At 35.3% G+C, this 22,107-nt stretch overlaps 1 protein-coding gene across 1 annotated transcript in view; it reads left to right on the top strand.

The window, feature by feature from the left end:
- The window catches only part of LOC121383501, a 57,721-nt gene extending 36,640 nt beyond the window's left edge, over positions 1-21,081 (top strand). Inside the window, exons 11-16 of the mRNA XM_041513572.1 lie at positions 37-161; positions 6,059-6,323; positions 7,555-7,594; positions 12,014-12,207; positions 16,923-16,984; positions 19,963-21,081. Of these exons, the coding sequence (XP_041369506.1) occupies positions 37-161; positions 6,059-6,323; positions 7,555-7,594; positions 12,014-12,207; positions 16,923-16,984; positions 19,963-21,081 (1,805 nt within the window). The remainder of the gene's footprint in view (positions 1-36; positions 162-6,058; positions 6,324-7,554; positions 7,595-12,013; positions 12,208-16,922; positions 16,985-19,962) is intronic.
- The last annotated feature ends 1,026 nt before the right edge of the window (positions 21,082-22,107 follow it).

Below are 22,107 nucleotides of genomic sequence, written 5' to 3'. Positions count from 1 at the left end.
ATTTGTTCTAAATATATTTCGTTAACTTGTTTGCAGGTAGCATTTGGTCATCATTCTCATTGAATGATGAAGGATCAGAGCTTGTGTGGCTTTCAGTTGTTGGAGGAACTGAGGAAGACATTTACAAAACTGCTAAGCCTTTGTTGAACTTTGCTAGACAGGTATGTAACAGTAACTAAAAAGTGTGTAGTAAACAGTACAATCATGAAAATTTTAGTACCAAAAAAGAGTTTGTTTTGTTTACCTACACCACCAGAGCACATTGATTAATTAATCGTCGGCTATTGGATTTCAAACATTTGGTAATTGTGACAGGTAATCATCAGGGGAAACCTGTTTTATTTTTTCCTAATGCAGAGACGGGAAAACACATACCACGGCCTTTGACCAGTTGTGGTGCTCTGTTTGGAACAAGAAAAACTCAATCAGTTGAATGGATTCACCGAGGTGGTTCAATCCTGCGATGCAAGCACCTCAAACAAGCACTCAACCAACTGAGCTAAATCCCACCCCATTGTATTACAGTCTTAGCATCTCTAACCAATACTGTACAAAATATGTTGGGAATGTTTCAACATACAGTAGAATCTTGTTGGCTCTCTCACACAATTACCATATTTTCTTGTGTATTGCCTGTGGACTAATATGTTTTAAAACATTAAAATCTATCCCCTGCGGCATATATGGCCCATTTTTGTACACAAAATTTCAACGTTCAGAAAAAGAACAAAAGGAAACAGAAAGTGTGACATGTCAAAATTTATTTATAGGTACAAACTCAAAAACAGGTATATACCAGTACTGTACCGTACATGTCATCAGTCCCAACCACTAAAGTCTGAACTTTCCGATGTGCTTTCAAAAAGCTGCAGTTGTGTCTGTTTCAGCCGCACTGCTACATATATAATAGATAGGGAAACATCCATCATCGTCACTGTTAGGGATGGGACTGTTTGGTTTTTTATTTTCGGTTTTATTTTCGGTTTTTGGTTTATGGTTCGATTTATTCGCGATACTTTTCACAAGTAGTACAAGTACGCCAATAATCATGCATACATTTTTATAAACTACTGGATAATGCTAGGGATAGTCTCCCGTATTTGTTTTAAATTATTATTTTTTTAATTCGGTTGTCTTTGGATGCATTTTGGAGTACATAATGTATGGGTGTCATGTACACATTATAGAAGTCTAAAAGAAAATATATGACAAGACATATTTCTGTAATGTTTATTATTATTTTAATAATGTCAAATCTTTGATGAGAAGTATATGTATTTATTTATAAGTATGGATTACTCGATATAAGCACAAATACATAATATATAGGCCTACTGTTGATTATTTAACTCAAAACAAGTTACGTAAAAAAAATAGTGCCCTGGGCACGTTAACATAACTCAATATTTTTCTTAACCTCTTAACCACACTTACTATGGCCCTTCGGACTACATAAAAAGGTATCACTGATTAAAACAAACAAAAAGATAAGCAAGCACAAGTACATGCATATAATATATAATAGTTAATTATTTAACTAGTTACTTTTTTTCTTTTCTTTTTTGTACTGAAAGTGAAAAAAAAACAATTTGCAAAGAATTATTATTTAAAGGAAAAAAGTGCAAAGTAGTTTGCGTACATTGTAGTTCTGGATTTGCGGACGATTTCGTCCCAATACAAGCGTACTTGGGAAATTGGGTGCCATTTTATAATTCTTGAAGTTAACACGTCTTTACTTTTTTCAATTTGGACAACTAAGATGAAACATATTAAAAATGTTTATTCTCTCGTCGCATTAATCACTGAGGTCAGTCCCTATTTTGGGAGGTTACAATGTTTACAGTCCCGGCAAGAAATTCACGTGTTTTGTGCAGGATCTGAACAGCACCTATTGCCCATGCAAACATGTCAGGTTTAAAGAAATCAAATGCTGTGATTGGCCAAAATACTTTACGGGTCATTAGGATGTACCATTTAAAAAAATAAATAATACAAATAAAAAATCGAAATGAGCCACGGTTCGCAAATCCTGAAACGGTGTACCAAACCGTGAACCTAAAACTGCAGTTTTCGGTGACACCGAATAATCATCCCATCCCTAATCATTGTTACTGTCACTATTTTCAGATATTTTCAAAAATATACCCGGCTTCCCTATTTCTATGTTGTTAAGCACATAAAACAACTTTACGTTTAAAATCTGCAGGATAACTTTTTCGTTTTCGTTTCTTTCCACTCGGGCTCGACGAAAAGCTGGTATCCATGTTTAGGTCTGATATCGCAAATGATACTAATTCAGTCATAGAAATTCAAACTCACTAATTGTGTTCACTAATTTATCTTACACCCAAAGCAAAATTACAATGCAAGCAACTCGACATGTAATTAGCGATTATTGAATTACAGTAGTAATGGCTACAGATCAGAGTTGGGGAAAATTAAATCGATCCCACATAATGTCATCACTACCGGTTTGGGGGAGGGTTACAAAGAAAGAAAAAAAATAGGAATAAAAATTAAAATTATAAAAACATTTAAAAGATGATATTTGCCAAATAGTTTTAATAAATCATAGTATTGTTTGTATGTTTTTATCATGAATCATGAACACAAAACAATAAACATTAAAACATGAAGAAGAAAAAACTTAATAAAAGATGACAACGTTGGAGTGTTTGACAGCCTGAGCTGGTACATGTATGTGTTTAGACTAAACGTTTAATAATGTTGTCGCTGATTGGATAAATATGACCTCTACTGGCTGTAGAGATAATGGGTGTAGCTATTCTGCTGACCATCACAACAAACAAGGTTGAAACCTTACATAATTTTCAAGTCCTTTTATAATTATTGGATACACTACATTGAACAGTAAATATACTACTCAAAACAAGTTAAAGAAAGAAAGAAAAATGTTTTATTTAACGACGCACTCAACACATTTTATTTTACGGTTATATGGCATCAGACATATGGTTAAGGACCACACAGATTTTAAGAGGAAACCCGCTGTTGCCACTACATGGGCTACTCTTTCCGATTAGCAGCAAGGGATCTTTTATTTGCACTTCCCACAGGCAGGATAGCACAAACCATGGCCTTTGTTGAACCAGTTATGAATCACTGGTCGGTGCAAGTGGTTTACACCTACCCATTGAGCCTTGCGGAGCACTCACTCAGGGTTTGGAGTTGGTATCTGGATTAAAAATCCCATGCCTCGACTGGGATTCGAACCCAGTATCTACCAGCATGTAGACCGATGGCCTAACCACAACGCCACTGAGGCCGGTCAAAACAAGTTACGGGTCAGTAGTTTATTGTACTGTACATTTACTATTACAGAATACAAATTTTGTGTAAAGTGTATTTCTGTTACACAACATATTGGTATGCATGAATCAAGAAAAAAATTGTTTAAAAGATGGTGCAGTATTTGATAGAACTCGTTAACAATGAACAGGTTGAAAAACAAAAGTCACAGAAGTGAGGTCAATTTCAGTAATGAGTAAAACCACCTCTTGCTGACCATCCTCTGGGATTGCTTGCCATTCTGCTTGGAGGTTCTGTGCCAATTCTTGGAGATTGTTAGCGGGGGCATAATTGTCATGCAGTCTTCTTCCCAACTCGTCCCAAGCCAACTCTATTGGTGCCAAGTCAGGGGAATATGCTTGCCAATCCATATGTATGACCCCTTGCTGCTGTAAGAACTCCGTTGCCACCCTGGCTGTATGCGGCTGTGTATTGTCATCCTATAGGACGGAGTTTGGGCCTATGGTTCCAAGTGCAGGGATTACCAAAGGACGAAGAATTTCATCTCTGTATCGAACACCAGTCAGATTTCCCATCACAACGTAAAGGGGAGTCCTATGGTGAAAAGAAATCCCTCCCCAGATCATTACAGTACCACCCCCATATCTGTGACGTTGTCGAACATTGACGTCAGCAAACCTTTCACCTGGTTGGCAATAGACTCTTATCCTGGCATCATTAACCTGTGATGTAAACCATGACTCATCAGTAAAAAGAACCCTATTCCACTGTTGACATGTCCAGCGACGATGACGTGTACACCACTCGCAACGTACGGCTCGATGGCGTGGCAGAAGGGGTGGGCAAACTGCTTGTCGTCGACTGCGCAGGTTTTGTTCTCTTAGATGGTTACGAATGGTTTGATCCGACACTTGGGTACCAGTAGCAGTTCGAAGATTATCTCGTAATCTTCTTGCCGTGGCAGTACGTTGTCGTAGGGCCATATTGACAACGTACCGATCTTGCCGATTTGTTGTTGATCTTGGCCGGCCAGAACGGGGACGTGTTTGTAGATAATTTGTGGCTTGAAAACGCTGCCATAATCGCCCAATGAAACTTTGGCTAACATTAAGTCTTTGTGCAACATTTCTTTGCGAATGTCCATCTTGAAGCCAGGCAAGAGCCCTACCCCTATCTTCTAATGTCATATTCCTGCGAGGCATACCGATTTTTAAACTTGTACCAAGCTAACGTTTTAACTGTATGTCGACTGAAAACTATGCACGTGCAACAACATTTACACATGTGGGTTTTTTTTAAATTAAGCTTTTGACAAAATTAATATTCTTATCATTACTGTATGCTTTTCTTAACCCTAACCCTAAACTTAACCTATTTTCTTTCCGGGAGAGGCCCTCCATACCCCTTGTTGACTGACTGCATTCAGTTCCATAGCACCATACCCAAAAATTTCTTTCTGACAGAAACACTGTCTGGGCAGGTCTAATTAAAAAGTGGCCCAAATATCATATATATTTACTGTTTCTATTACTGGCTACTACATGTAATTAATGGAAAAAACTAAACTGTAAGGCATGCAAATGACCAATTTTTATGACACGTTCAAGTCATTTGTGAATCAAAATGTACATCAGTTGATTGATATATATAAATAAACACATGCAAAAACAGTGCCAATAAACATAGGAATTTGTTCCAATAATAAAAACAGACAGGTGCTTCAGACTGACATCTTTGAATAAGAAAAGTTGGACAAAGCTAGGTAAACACATATTTCAAAAAATAATTTTGGATTCGAACATCGAGAATTGGTCCCAGACCAGGAATAAAGGGCTTTTCTCCACTCCTGATACTAATAGATTATGTGATCGGTTCTTATGGTTAGGTGGTGGCCGTTCAAGCTACATGCAGCGAGCTTTCTGTCAGAGCATGCAATCTGATAATCTTTTTTCACAAAACAATTTTCCATTTATTGCCAAATGCAACTTAATACTGTAAAATACTTTATTTTCATGTGGAATTTATTTGCGCGTTTTTTGTGTTTGAATAAAATTTATGAAAATAAAAATAAATTTCACGCGAAATTAAAGGCTGATGAAAGTTGGACATTTAAAAAAAAAAGTAGTCTTGTTCAATCAGACCCAAGTCGGGCCAAGATCTTTAAATTAAAAAAAAAAAAAAAAAAAAAAATATAGAAGTACAGAAAAATATATTATAAGATAATAAACAATACTACGTTTCTTATGGTTTTCTGTCATATACCTTTTACATTGAATTTTGGACACTGCATGGTACAAAAGTTGTCTATACATTGTATCTTGACTTGTCACATTAATGGATCACACTCAGTAGTCTGACCCAAAAACTGTTAAATATACATGTAATTAAGTTATTGGAGTCTTAAAATTGTACAGTAATATAATTACAACTTTCTACTTTTATCGAATATTCCATCTGGATTACATCAATAACAACTGAATGTTATCCTTTAATAAAATGCAGAAAATTACTACATGTACATGTACGTTGTGGAAAATGTGACATACTATAGTTTTGAAAACTATCTAATTGTATACATTCTGTGACTTATAAATTCACCCCCACTGTTTTTCCTTTTTTTTTAAATATTTGTTCTCCTTATTCCAGCTCAAAAAGCTTTCAATGCATTCTTGTGTGTTACAGGGGTGTGTCAAATGACTATAAAAGTGAAAATTCATGGCAAAAAACTTTGTTTTTAAAAATTCAGAAATTCATGTTAGTTATTTTTCTAGTTTCTTTTCTTGTGCAGACTGGTGAACAACATCCTCGAGAAGAGAGAAATGATCCGAAAGAATCTGGATCTTCCGTTGATGCAAATGACAAGAATCAAAAGACTGGCGGGCATCAAGAAACTGACAGAGAGCAAGAAACTGACAGAGAGCAAGAAACTGACAGAGAGCAAGAAACTGATAGACATCAAGAAAGTGATAGACATCAAGAAAGTGATAGAGATCAAGTAACTAACATGAATCAAGAAAGTAAAACATCTCAAGAACATGAGAGAGTGGGTGAAGGTACGTAACATTTATATAGCACCATTCTTAAAGTTCCATCGATTCTAGTGAAAACTAGCAATGATTCATATCCCAATATTTTATGATTTTCATTGTTGGTTAAACAGTATAATGTATTATCAAATTAGCTGTGACAATCAGCTATCAATTCCTCAAATAATCGCAACATTCCACCATTGTTGCCAAGCATAAATATTTGCCAAAAATGACTTTTTCAATACAAAATTTCCAATGTATATATAATATTTAACTTATAAATAAAAACAGATTAATCAGTTACATGCTTAATATTAAAATTGAGAATATTAAAATTCCAATGTGTCGCAATGTTTAGAGTGTATACAGTGGTTTCCCAAAAATTCCTTGATTAAAAATAGTAGGCCCTAAAGAAAAATCTGTAATACTAGTATGTTTGGCTGAATCTAGCTGTATAGTTGTTCTTAATCATACAAAACTGAAATCAACATAAATTGAAATCAAACACCCATTATGAAGATCATGAGAATGTGCATTGCCATAGATATGATTGAAGTATGTAAAAGTTTTACATTAAGCTGGACCAAAAAATATTCTTAACTGCTTGAAATTAGTGAACAATCATCTCAAAATATGTATTTGTATCAAAATTTTATTGTGACAAAGCTAAACAAAACTCAGCAAAATAAAGGCTCATTAAATGTGTTATTATAGAATTAGCGTTATGGCAAATGTATTTTGAAGGTATTTTTAAAAGGTTCCAGCTGTGTGTCATATTTAGCAATTTTGTTAATAACAAATTAAATGCTGGTTACATACTAATTAATGCTTAAAATTGGGTGGTTTTCATAGTGATCAGCCGAAAGTAATTAGTGCAAAGTTATACTTATTAAATTATGAAAGCTGTATAGATAAATGTGTATGTTTTTAATCATGCTTCAGCCATTCTTTGAAAGCTGTACATTTCTGGGTTAATTGACCTGGCTGAAACCATTTGCATATTATTTAGGATAAGATATATGGCACTCACAAAATGACAACAACCAAATATTAAGTAGAATTTAGCATATTTCATAATAATTTTGCCAAAACACTAGTTCAAATCACCCTGTCAATGTGATAATGTGTATTTCAGGCACCATGCATATGGTTTATATACATTGACAGTTCTAAACATATTTCGTATGATCATCTTCCTGAAACATATTGGATGTGAAAATGTAACCATGCAATTATTTCATTTTCTTTATTCTAGAAGTACAGAATCCTATTAGTGGAGAAGAGGGGAGTGAAAGGTAAATAATATGATTTTAAAATTCTTGTCTGCACTGTTATAATATTGTCTTTCATAAATAGTGGAATGGCTTATAATATACTGAACAAAATAAGAAACTTCCGCTAACATTGCTTGAACATAATTTGATGAAAACAAACCAGGGGAATAATTGTTATATATGCGTTTAAAGAGTGTTCCATGATGCATCGTTTGGTGCAAAAATCATGGCCATAGGTTAACAGAAACTGGGAGAAATTTTGACCAAGTGTGGTAGGGGTTAAAAATAAACCCACCCACTTAATAATGGGTATGATCACCTCTTGAATTGACCACTGCAGTGCATCGCAGGCGCATAGAATTGACTAAAGTGTTGATTTCTGCCTGTGGAATATTGTTCCATTCCTGAATGAGCGCTTAACGAAGTTTGTTGACGTTAGCGGGTGGGTTGGGACGACGCCTCAATCGTCTGTCCAGACTATCCCAGACATGCTCGATGGGGTTGAGATCAGGACTTATAGCAGGCCAGTTATCAATGAAATCAATGTTATTTGTCCTAAGAAAATTTACAGTGTCTCTAGCTGTATGAGAGGTGGCATTATCATGCTGAAAAATCGAGATGTTGGTGTTGTTATGGAACAGAGGAATGACGTGATGAGCGAGAATGTCATCGCGGTAACGTTGAGCATTTAAATTGCCATCAGTGATGACTAGTGGTGAACGATAACCATGGGCAATGGCTGCCCAGACCATGACAGAACCCCCACCCCCGGAAACGATCTTGTTCAAGAACACAACAGTCAGCATAGCGTTCATTTCTCCTACGGTAGATGCGCACCCTGCCATCACCACGTTGTAAAGAAAATCTGGATTCATCCGAAAAAAGAACGGTATTCCAGCGTCGCCGTATCCAACGAGTGTGTACACGTGCCCAATTAAGACGATTTAGACGATGACGTTGCGTTAAAACGCATCCGACGTAAGGACGTCGTGCATGTAAACCGTTCTCCCGCAGACGATTACGAACAGTTTGCCCACTGATTCGGTTATTATGAAGCCCAGGTGTGTTAGCAGCAGTAGCAGTGGCAAGTTGGAATCGATTGCGCAAATGCGTGTTCATGATTTAGCGGTCTTGACCACGCGTTGTAACACGCGGACGTCCACGATGTGGCACGTCGTTGGTGCTTCCTGTCATTCGAAATCTTACGCGAAGATTTCGTATTGCTCGACTAGAACTCCCAACATGCCTTGCAATGTCTTCTGTCGACATGCCAGCATCAAGCATGCCAATTGCCCGTTCGCGTAAATTATTGGGTATTCTTGGCATACCGGTACTAAAAATGCTACATTGTAAAAAACTTAAATTTTTTTACAAATTTTGAAGCGTTTTCGTTCACTTGACAACAATGTCAGTAAGACAAGTAAAACAAATTGACCGAATACTACACGAGACATGTCGAACCATGCATGTACGTGCAAATTGAATTTCAGGTTGTCGACGATTAACAGTGCAAAAATAATCGATAAAATTCATGAATCCTGATAATACAGCTCAAGGCTAATACTACCTATATAATTTTATTACACAATGAATTCTTTAACACAACACAATACTATATGTACAAATCGGAAGTTTCTTTTTTTGTTCAGTATATATTGCTGTATATATTAGCTGACTTTTCAAGTTTCTAAATCTCATCATGAGAAGAGGAGTCGGCCAATATACAGTCAACAACAAAAATTCTAAAACAATACAATAAAGTATCAGCATTTACGGAAATACAATACTAATGAAAACTCATTGGTCATTCTAGTTTTCAAAACCTAACCATTATGTTATTTAACCAGTATTTTTAACAGCCTCTATTCTATTAAGTCCTATTTGTTTGTTTGATACACACAATAAAAGTTACATTTTATTTGAGAACTGAAGACAAAATGTATTTTATTTTTCATCATGTTGACAATTTCCAACTAAAGCCAATTACTAGAAGTACTAGTATTTGGTACCAAATTTGTTACAGATTTAAGTGTTCAGAACAGATTATTTTTACTTGCCATCATTGTTTATTTTTCAATTCATAAGAAAGTAGATTTTATATCACCAATTATAAAAACAACAGAAGAGGTACATGTAGTCTTCATCATTGCATTTATTTATCATGGGTGTTAAATATTATTATATAATATTTAGTGAAATATCTCAAAATATCAGTGAAATAAAAGTGTTATCAGTCACTCAGTGACGATAACACATTTTAGAGTGAAAATTTCACTATTTCACTCTAAAATGTGTTATCGTCACTGTAGAAAGTGTTAATCTTCACTGTGAGAAAGCCGGAACTATTTTGCTGCTGGCATTTTAAAAATAAATGTAAATTTTCAAAAGTTATATAATAAATAGAAAATTCCATGATATGATTGCAAACTTCACTTGATGAGATTTAAATTATATTTGACAAAAAATATCCTCTATATATTTACACCGTCTTTATAGAAGCTAGCAATGTCCATATGATCAATTCATTCAAGAAATATAGAAATAAAAGTACAGAATGTTATTCCACATTAGGCAATTATTATTTTTTTGTACTTTGATAATTTAACTGTCAAACAATTAAATGCCCGCGAATGATGGTTGCAAGAGACCGACATTATCCCGGTATATCTATATTTTTGTCTTATTCGACTACATGTGTGTGCTTAGCAACCTTTTTGTATCAGATATTGTTGTAATCTGCAACTTGTTTTTAGGGACACAGTATACATTTTGAAACACCAAATACTAATCAAGCAATTGCCAGGTCATATAAGTCCAAGATGGCCCCCACTGAAGTAGCAACATGCAATTTATCACATTTTGCAAATGGGCTGTGGCCATATTCTACATTATATTTTACATCCCAAAATATTTTTTTCTTAACATGCAAGGTTTTATGGTTTCAAGTATTCCCACCATGTTTCCCCATATAATTCAACCAAGGTGGAATGTGCCCACTATAATCAAATTAACAAATTCTTCGTGACCATGGTGATGTCATGAAGGCGTGATTCAAGGTAGTCAAATTACAAAACTTCTTCGCAACCATGGTGACATCACAAAGGCGTGGTAATGGGGGCATGGTGCAAGGTAGTTACTTCATCTGTCACTCTAGATTTGTCTTGTTAAACAACGTTTTTGCGACCGTTGAGTATATGCCCTTGATCATTACACCCATCACTAAACAGCCGCAATAACCATGGTCTAACAAGACAAATCTCTCATAAAAGCATGAGGTAACTACTACTTAGAATGATGTTTATGTAAGAACTGTGGAATTGTTTTCTGTCATTTAATAATATGTATGCATTGCATTGCAGGACTATGACAATTTGTCCCAGCAACAAATCAGTCCCAGACCGGGCAATCTCTGATGTTTACGTTTTTTCAAAAGTAGTTTAATTGGTATATGTTTAGTCCCATTTTCATCTCCCCTTGACAGAGTCAAAGGCAAAATATAGGTTTTAGTCTTCTGATGGCGGCAATGTAAACTTCTGCATTTATAGCTTCACTTTAATTAGTTTTCATGTTTATGTTCATTCCTGACAACCTATAAGTCTTAGATCATTGAAACTTGGTTTATAATTGCGTCTGTGAATATATTCATCTTGTACATGTATGTTTAAAAAGTAAAATTATTAAATTTTAAAAATAATAATTTTAAATGATTTTTTAAAATTAACTACATGTAGATTAATCCTGAATGTTACACCACAAATTATTTGTTTAGTAATCAAGTTAGTTTATGGTCGGTGAGACATTTAATTCTGCGGAAACCTTGTTGTTCTCTTCGTCCTTCTGGGCCTAAATGTTTGTTTTAATCCAAAAGGTCACAGTGATGATGGAAAAGTTTTATAGATTAATTATTGAACTACAATGTTTTCAAATGGTACAAGTTATTAAAATATAGTGGACGGGATGTAGCCCAGTGGAAAAGCGCTTGTTCGATGTGCGGTCAGTTTGGGATCGATCCCCATCGGTGGGCCCATTGGGTTATTTCTCGTTCCAGCCAGTGCACCACACCTGGTATATCAAAGGCCATGGTATGTGCTATCCTGTCTGTGGGATGGTGTATGTAAAAGCTCTCTTGTTGCATTAGAAAACTGTACTGGGTTTCCTCAAATAACTATACGAGTCAGAATTACCAAATGTTTGATATCCAATAGCTGATGATTAATAGATCAATGTGCTGTATTGGTGTCATTAAACAAAACAAACTTCTTTTTTTTATTAAAATATCTAATCAAATGTCCATATTTTTACAGTTAGCTAAAACCACCATATACATGTATGTAGTTTACAACAATTTACTTGTCTCATATTTGCTTGTGAATTTATCTTTGATGAATTTATTTTACACTGTATCCTTTTACATGCTACTTTAAATGTTTTTAAATCTAGGCCACCTTCGGAATCTGAGAAGGCAACAAGTGTTAAGTCCTGTATCGTGCTTAGAAATATCAAGTCACTTAACAAAAATATGGACAGTCTATGGAGAACACTGGGGCAAAGCAAGATTATTCCTTGTGCAATTTTGCATCCTCATCCACTGACGTCGAAAGATGAAGCAATTATTGTTTTTGAAAAAGATGAAGGTAATAAAATTGGCTTCTGTAGTATTTTTATTATTTAAGCAATTAGAATAGATGGTCTAGTTCTGTTTGGTACATATAGCACCTGAGGGCGAGACGTAGCCCAGTGATAAAGTGCTCGCTTGATGCGCAGTTGGTTTTGGGATCTGTTCCCATCGGTGGGACCATAGGGCTATTTCTCACTCCAGCCAGTGCACCACGACTAGTACATCAAAGGCCATGGTATGTGCTATCCTGTCTGTGGGATGGTGCATATAAAAGATCCCTTGCTACTAATCAAAATGAATAGCCTATGAAGTGGCGACAGCGGGTTTCCTCCCTCAATATCTGTGTGGTCCTTAACCATATGTTCAACGCCATGTAACCATAAATAAAATGTGTTGAGTGTGTCGTTAAATAAAACATTTCCTTCCTTCTTCTTCATATAAGACCTACTATACCACTATCGTTTCGCTATGCTCACTTATCTAAATTTACATTATCTAGCTCAAATAAAAATGCAGTGGCCGGCTGTGTTTCTCTTCACATACCAGGACACTAATCCAACTGACTTTACATGATTTATGCAAGCACCGAGCTTCTCATGTGATAATTGCACAAATTTAACTGTCTTGACTGAGTGGTCATCTCATAATTAACTCCAAAACATATATCCATACACTTATATAGTATAACACCTTTCCAGGGATGGGTGGGGATTTCTGTTGAAATTTCAATACTGGCCAGCTTTTGGCATAAGTTAAATGTAAGAGGTGTCAACAATTACATAAAGTTCTAGAGGAAAGGGAAGAGGTGGTGTTTTTTTATTTCATCACTTAGACCTATTAAAACAAAAGTGTTCCTCAGAACCTGGCCCTACACAGAAAAAAAGGACCAACCCTAATTGTTTTCTATGCATGCATTTTTTTTTTTTTTAATTTTTTATATACAGTGAACTCTGTCTAAACCGGATTCACTTGGTACCGATGAAATATGCCCGTTTAGACAGAGTACAGGTGTTGACAGAGTTCGTCCAGAGTTGTGGTTCCTGCGATATATACTGATCAGAAAATACCAACATAAATAAAACGTTATTTTAACCAAACGTTTGGACTATGTGTAAAACATCTGTGAAAGCAAGGCTAAGCAATGCTTGTTTTAGTGATTGGTATAAACCTGAAAGATATTTGCATTTCTAAGAAACCATTCAAATATTCGAACTTGCTGTTGATTATTCATTTTCTCACTACCAGTATATTGTCTTCATACAATTGCCGGTAATAGTCATTATGTATTTGTATATCTGTCTTCTGATCTTGAATTTTAAAGCTAAATATTTCTGTTTACACAGGATTTGATGAAAATTGATCGATTAATTTCACTTTATGTTTATGGAGAGTTCGATATGTTGCCGTTTTTTTGGTCGCTTCACCATTGCACCATTGTAAGACAATGCAAAACCCTTCTTTTGTCCTTTAATTTGCATCCAAAGTCCAGAATAGACAGCATCCAGTGTAGGAAGAGTTTTGCTCCTAATAAATTAACGGTAGCTGGATGGGACTTTAAAACTGTGGTGGTTTACACAGAAATTCGACAAATACCAATTAACTAGACGAGGTTGATATTTTACATATTAACAAATATGAGTAGCCAATTCTATTTATCCTATAACACTTCTAAAATAACATTTTAATTCAATTTTTAGTCAATCATAGTACTAAAGTTGCCATCATCGGTAATATGATTAGCGCAAATTAGTTTGACGTCACACATTTTAAATAAATCTTTGAAATCATTACGCTCAGGTACACATGCAGGTCTTGTTGGCTTGTAAGCAAATGACCCATCCACAGCAACCCATTACCTAGAGACCTTGCAAATTTGCATACCATTATTAACTGGGTTAATACACTAAATTACCACATGGGTAAGTTATAGGATAAATTAATGACCATACACACTACGCTAGATGAAGCAGAAATACAACATGTCCTCCAGAAATCTTTCAAGAATTTTACAACAGACATTTTCTGGTCAAAGGAACCAACCACAACATAACCAAGTGGATCTCATTCAGTCAGAAATAGTTAAATGGTTCTTGGGGGGAAAAGGTGGTGAAATTGTAGGAATACTGAGAACAACTTCAGCATTAATTTGTGCAAATTGGCTCAGTCTTATATCCTATACTGAGAGCCCATATTTCAACTCAAACAATGGAAATCTTCAAGATTTGGCAACATGGAATAATTAAACGATCTCCTCTTTGTGCAAAAATAATTGACCAGGACTTGTTTGTGGAGCAGGTTCTTCTTAGACCACCTGAATGTTCATCACATGTTGATATCAATACTTCTTTGCATAAGACCAAAGCAGTCACATTTGCATAACTGTATGTTGTGAAAAAGCAAACCCACAGCCATTTAACACTGACAGAAACATTACAAACACTTACATGTATCACTGCCCATAAAGCAGGATGATCTGTTAATTTGGAACAACTACCAGTACTAGTGGCACTTGCTGCGATGAAAGGAAGCTTGCATACAGGCAATAAATCTGTTTTGAGAAGTTAAAGATATGCCTTGTTGAAAATTTTAGCAGAATTGGTGTGACTTTTAACAGGTATTAGGGACATTCCACCAAAGCAAGCATCGGACACAAATGAACCTGTAACTCTCGACATGATTCATTCCCAAGCAATTGACCAAATGTTTGTCATTGGGATGTTATCTGACAAACGTATACTCATGTGAATGAGAACAAATCAGTTGGAGGATTTAAGGAAGTCACAGCAGTGAATTCATAAGATCCAGAAATGGTTACATCACTACTTGCAGCCAATTATGAAGAAAGAGATATGCTATTCGTGCTGTACTGTATTCACACCAATACTAACACATCTGCGGTGTCTGTTTTGACACATGCAGATATACTCATTTTACTGCTTGCTCATTTTGGTAAAATGCACTATACCAAACTTTGGATGAAAGCAGGAACATCAAAAAAGCCCAAATATGTTCCAGTCAGTGAACTTCATGGGTGAGACATAGCCCAGTGATCCGACACCTGCACCCACGTCAGGAGTGCTCTACAACAGCATGCTCTGAATGTGTACATTAAGCCCTATGACCTGACCTATTGGGGAAAGTGTAGTGGGTTTTCTTTTTAAGATTATGTCAGAATTACCAAATATTGGACATCTAACAGCAAATGATTAACACAATATATCTGTGTGCTCTAGTGGTGTCGTTAAAACAAAACAAACTTTACTTTCATCAGCAACTACTATACAAACATTGCCAGCATTCCATGTAACAAAAGAATATATGACAGTGTATCATAACTTCTAGACCATGGCAAGAAAACGGTGTGGAAAGTGTTTGGAGTTTATAATGATTCGCTGCAACATCTGGCAATGAAAAAGTCTACAGAGACATTAATCTGCAGGTTGTACAATATCCCTGATACAAATACATACGACAAGGCTCATGATGTGTTGTTCTGCAAACCTTGATCCCAAGAAACATTACTATCAACTATGGATTAGTCCAAACATGCTTATTATCAGGCTGTGAGATAAGCAGACTGCCCCCTTCTTGTACTAAAATTTATGGAGATTTTTCTACCCATCTCACAAGTGTGTTCTGAAATAATATGTTAATTCACCAAAGAATGTTTCAGCCAGCGATATAGTTGTAGAAATAAGGTCTATCTTCTATAGGAATATGCAAATGCAGTGATCTAAGTCACATCGAATGCAGAAACAGTGCTGATTATACAAGTTAAGTGTGGCTATCATGTTGGTCATCATAACAACAGTATAATTATTAGACTATAAGTGAGGGTTATGAAGTTTTTGTGAAACTTTGGTTCAATTTGCAGTTTAATTCCAAGTTACTGCAGTAACTTTTAATTGGAGAATTAGTGTATACACTTCTCCAGCTCCCCACTGTGCAAGTGAAAAATGCCATATTCTCAAGTTTTTGTGGTGCATTATTCATATTTGAGTCTGTCAGACACTACATGCATATGAAACCAATATTTCTAAATTATCATTTTAATACTGAAAATGTTTTCTCCCTTTTAACAGTATGCCAAATATTAAATTACCAAGGGTTTTTTGGATTATGTTGTATAGTCACCATTTTGTTTTTACTTTGTAAGGGTTAAAACCAAACATTTAGTTAGACAAACATCTTTTTCTGAATTTATGAAATATGTATTATGGTTTAAACATGTTGTGCAACCCTTAAACAGTATGCAACATATTACGTGTTGTCATAATTTTGGAATGGTTCATTTAGTTCTATAGCCACCATTTTGATTTTTTAATTTTAGTTAACTCAAAATTTAATTGGGCAGACATTTTTTGTTTTTGAATTATTATTTGTGCATTATGGTTTGAATTTGTTATCAACCTTCAAACCACATGTCACATATTAACTATAAGTCTTATTGCCAAAATGTGTAGTTGGAACATCTTGAATAGCTACCATTTTGTTTTGGAATTTTGGGGGTTATAAAACCTCAAAATCAAACTGGGCAAACAGCATACTAGTATTTGAAATCAGCACCCTTAAATTATGTTAAAAAGTTTGTTTGATTATTTTTAACAGAAAATGTCTACAGCATTAACATTTTCAGAAATTTGGACTAGACTATTATACTATATTTTGTTGTTTGATGTGATTTTGTGCGCATTACATAAAGAATATCCTTATTCTTTTTTCCTTATTCAGATTTTGAAAAGTGCAGGGGTCATAAAGTGTTTTCAAATTATGACCCACAAGAAGTATTTCCGGTAAGACTTATTTTATAAGGCACATGAATTGCTCTGTTCACATTTTGGTTCTGATACTGTGTTAAAAATGATCTGGTATATTTTGTACCATGATTCATATTTAGCCTAGCTGTTTTATATATGTGGTAGTTGTGTATTTCTTGCTTTATATAATGCAGCATTAAAAAGTCAAGATTGTTTACAAATTGTTATTCTGCCCACATACATGTTCAGTGGAACCTCGTTAGTCCGGACATACTGGTTATTAAAAAAAACGTCCGGATTAACGAATTTCAGGATTACTGAAATGTACGTGATACCTCCCTTGATTCACGAACAAAATAAAAACGACACATTTGATTTTTAGAACCAGACATTTCTTCAACCAGTTTTGTTCTGTTGATCCGTCTCGTGGTGTGAATAAGGCGCTATTTGCATGTCCGTGAGGCCAGTCTACTATTCAGTAGTGTACTGCCAGGTGCTTGTCTTAAAGTTAGAAAATGCGATTAAATAAAATGAAATACTGTTTAAGACATGTTACATTGTTGATACTAAATGTTTGATTACTAGCGACAACAAGTTTTAAATTTTATTAGTCGTACCGGTTAATGTTGTAAATCTAGGCCACGTGGTTGAGTTCAGTTCCACGAAGTGGGTACGTTGTTGAGGAATGCATATTGTTTCTTACTTGTATACAATCATTATTAGCTTAAAGTTTTTACGTTTACAGATTATATTTTAAACATATAAAATGGCGAAATTATAATTCATTTCTGCTATATCTACTGATATAATACTAGCGCCGACATGATACATCCCTCCACCCCTAGCACAGAAATACAACTCTCCCAAAACCGAATGAGCATTGTTCCACTTGTGAAAGAGTCGCGAGCCAGTGTTTTGATAGCAATAACATATAAAGACGTTTCCTTTGTTTTTATTTTGGGTGACTGGCAATACTCTTGAGTTGGACACCAAAACAAATATGAACAGTATTCAGTAATAAATCATACAGGTACGGTAAGTTAGGAGGGTAGTTACAAAACGAGGTCATGGGGTACCGTAGGGTATGATCAAGAGTTACCCACTTTTATAAATAAAATACTCTTCTTTTTTTTCATAAAATAAAACAGCCAGTCTGGTCATAGATCAAATAAATTATATTTAAAAAAACATCAAACACTTGTGAACACTTGTGCTCTATCTGACTGACACTAAATAGACACAGGTGAATGGTTAAATAAACTGCGGTGTGAAACCCCGTGCAGCCATTTTATCTCTGTCGATTCCTTGAGCGTTAATTGGCGGATTACTTTTATGTTCAATCAGCGGCGACCGGTCAAACGAAGCAATTTGCCTTTACTTTTTACATTTGGTTCAGAATTATGACCGTCCGGTTCCGGAAGCTGAATATCCGGATTAACGAATAACTTTACTGGGTGGTCGTTTCGTTTTGTGATAAAACCATCCGTAAGGTGAGGATTCCGGACTACTGGAGTCCGGACTAACAAGGTTCCACTGTAGTTAAAATAAAACAAAACTGACATTTCCTTGAAATTTTAATCATAAACTTATAATAAAATTTTCTTTGTGTCTATATACTTTACAGCAAACTGATTGGTCAAGGGGTGCTTCCTTTTTTTGTTCATATCTTAATGAACCGAAAAAATTTAACCCATGCCTTCCTCTCCCCCCCCCCCCCCCCCCCCCCAAATTCACACTACCTTTCTGTAACTAGCTGCATTATTCAGGCAACCATATTTAGATATTTTGAAGAAAACACATGAAAGATACAAAAAGTAATACAATTTTATGACACAAATACCACATAGTAGTGCAATTTTTCATACGATAAATTAATGGAAAATGCTATAGCAGAGTAGACATACACATTGATGCAAAAAGTCATCGCTAGTGTAATGACTGAGGGTGGCCAAAGAAATGTAGCCTGTAGGTATGTTCATGCCTAAAACTTACTTATATACGTTATTCTACAGTTGTTGATGAATATTAAATGGTTCCCCTGATAGTGTAAATGTTTGACACGTTCCCTTCATTCACATTCATGAAATATAAACTGAACACAAATCAGACAAATCCTTACTACATAACAAGCCGTCAAAATGCACACAGCTAAAACTAGCGGAAATGGTGTCACATTTCAAAATGACGTCATTTACTAAATACAAATAATAGTGAATGAATGTTTGCATTCTTATGCGACACAAGTATCAATGACGTTTGCACAAACAATACTACAGGCATATTTAAAACTAAAAAAAAAAATTGGTACATTTACTGTTAAATTAAGCATGTATAAATATAATTATAAGATTTAATTGACGACAATTATCTTTTGGTTCATGCAAGTATGAACCAAAACATACTTGCGGTTAATTCTTAATTGAATCTGAATATACACTAAACATTAATATATTTTTAATGAGAAATGTTCACTTAAACCTTTTGTAAGAAACCGTTTATTTATTAATAAGTGCATGATTACTATTGACCATTCCCATAATAGGGCGTTTTACATTTGATGAGAATCAAACTGCTGATTTGTGATTTCATGGGAGGGAGATGTGTGAACAGAAACACTATGCTAAAAAAAAAAAAAATGTTTTTCCTACTACACAAGAATGCATGGCTTATTTGATGCACATGCATACACAAATTTATTGAAAACTTTTATTAAAATCTTTACTCAGGAATCTGTATGTTTAAGTGTAATTTCTTTATGATTATATTAAATTGTTTTCTTGAGTCTGGTAGGTGTGGTCAACAATTTACTCAGGTGACCAGTTAGGCCCATGGACCTTTTGTTACTAAATTAATTCACCCGATATATAAATTGATAATAACTGGTAATATGTTTATTATCCTCTATTTCTGTTAATTTTTACATGTAACATGTTTTAAATTATTGGTAGTCTGATAAGAATATGAATGAATATTAAAGCCTGTAATGCATATAAAATGTTCATTTATTTTTTTAGAATCGGATAAACATCAAGTGCAAAATCAGTCAAAAAGCCTGTGATCAAATCATGGAAGATGAGAGACTCACACACGAGTTCAAGCTAAAGACAGGTCTTGATATTTCTGAAAAAAACTGGAATGGATGCAATTTTTTTCAACTTGTAGCAGCTTATAACTATTGTAACCAGATTCTTGAGAAAAACGTAACTAAACTGGAAGTTGATTCACATCAGTTTGAAGCAGCCAAAAGGCTAAATGTTATTGGAGAACAGCTGGGGAAAGATATACGTGTGAATGAACTTGAAACTGGTAAACTGCAGTTAATATTTAAAACAGAAGATGAAGAACTACAACGCAGAATTCAGGCACTTTTCAGAGAGGATATTCCCCTTGAAGGTGCGAACTCCAATCAAGAGAAAATCACATCGGTTATCAAAGATGTACAAGATTCTACACCAGACATTTATTGTGCTCATATTCCAGATCAACAGATTATTACTCTTTTTGGTGAAGACCGGATTATAATTGACAAAGCAAAACAGCAAATTAAAGTAAGCTTGGGCCAAATAAAGAGCCGATCTCGAGCAAACAGAACTCTTACTTCATCCATTAAAACCATGGACTCCGAACAAAAAGCTGAAGCAACATCAGTCATTAAAAAAGTGACCATGTCAGGTGCACATACTACTGGAGTCGAGCCCATTGTCAGAGGAAAACTGCTTGATGTCATGGTGTACAAGGGTAACATCACTCAGCTGTCGGTGGATGCTGTTGTAAATGCTGCTAATGGTAGGCTAGCTCATGGAGCAGGAGTAGCAAGAGCTATAGCTGATGCAGCTGGTGATGACTTGCTCAAGGAAGGAAACAAGTATATTCGAGAGCATGGTGTAATCAGTGTGACTGGTGTTGCAGTTACCACAGCTGGAAGACTACCCTGCAAGAAGGTGCTTCATGCTGTTGGACCAGCCTGGTATGATTATAAGGACAAGACAGAATGTCTGGAAGATCTCTGTAAGACCATACTGAGATGTCTGTGTGAGGCAAGAAACCTGAATATGTCATCTGTTGCTATTCCATCTATCAGTTCAGGTAAATACATTATTTTTGTGAAATGGGAGGTGGATATAGCCATGTGATTATAGCACTTACCTAAGTTGCAATATCAAAGTCCTGTGGTATCACCATTGGGCTTTATCCCCCCTCCCCCCATTCCAGCCAGTGCTTCATGACTGGTATATCAAAGAGCTATATATAGTATATGTGATGTCCTATTTGTGGGAAGGTGCATGTTGGCAAAAGTTTGAATTAATATTTTTCAGCTGCAGATTTTAAATCCAACAATTACAGTGTGATTATAAAATTTTAGATTATTTTTATCAGTTTTATATCTACACTAGATGTAATCTGTGCTATGTACAGAAAGGTTTAAATTGGGTGTGCTGGGCTTACACTGGGATTTCCCACCAAAATATTGCTGTCAGGCATGTAAGTATAGTCAGCCGTCATTAGCCAAGGCTATATTGTTAGTTACCTAGCAGTCAAATAAGCTGTGATTACAACAAAATAAAATAAAGAAATGGGCACTCTTTTCAGTGGAACTATATTTGTCATTTTTTGACAGGGTGTATGGGAATATACGCCCCTCCAAAATTTGTATTTGGAGGGGCGTACAATCCTGTACAGTGCTGTCCGGTGTATTGGCACACCTAAGCATTCAAGGACCATTTTCTATGTGAACACTGTGAAATACTTAATAAAATGTGTCTCTCACCAATGAAGCAGTGCATAATCTGAAATACACTACATATTGGTTTATGTCTGTAGTAAATAAAGATTCTAAAATGGTGCATAAATATAGGCACCCCCTTGTATCCGAAACGATTTGCATGTCCGGTGATTCGGCGCAGTAGATGTGGATTGTTGACCCCGCTATTTATAGACCGCCCATGACCTCACTTTTAGCCCTAAACGCTACACTATTGTCCCAGAATTATTTTAGTACTTTTTTTGTTTTGTCTTGTTGAAAATATCACTATGAAAATGAACGATCACACATGACCCATCTCATGATCAGTTTCGGAATTGTTTTCTTGAGTGGCACAGTACTGCAGATGCATACATGTTCATTGTCATGCATGGCTAAGATGCCTACTTGTACATGA

This window comes from Gigantopelta aegis, chromosome 10 (assembly GCF_016097555.1).
Source record: "Gigantopelta aegis isolate Gae_Host chromosome 10, Gae_host_genome, whole genome shotgun sequence".
Classification (NCBI taxonomy): domain Eukaryota; kingdom Metazoa; phylum Mollusca; class Gastropoda; order Neomphalida; family Peltospiridae; genus Gigantopelta; species Gigantopelta aegis.
This window is presented reverse-complemented; position numbering and strand designations above follow the sequence as displayed.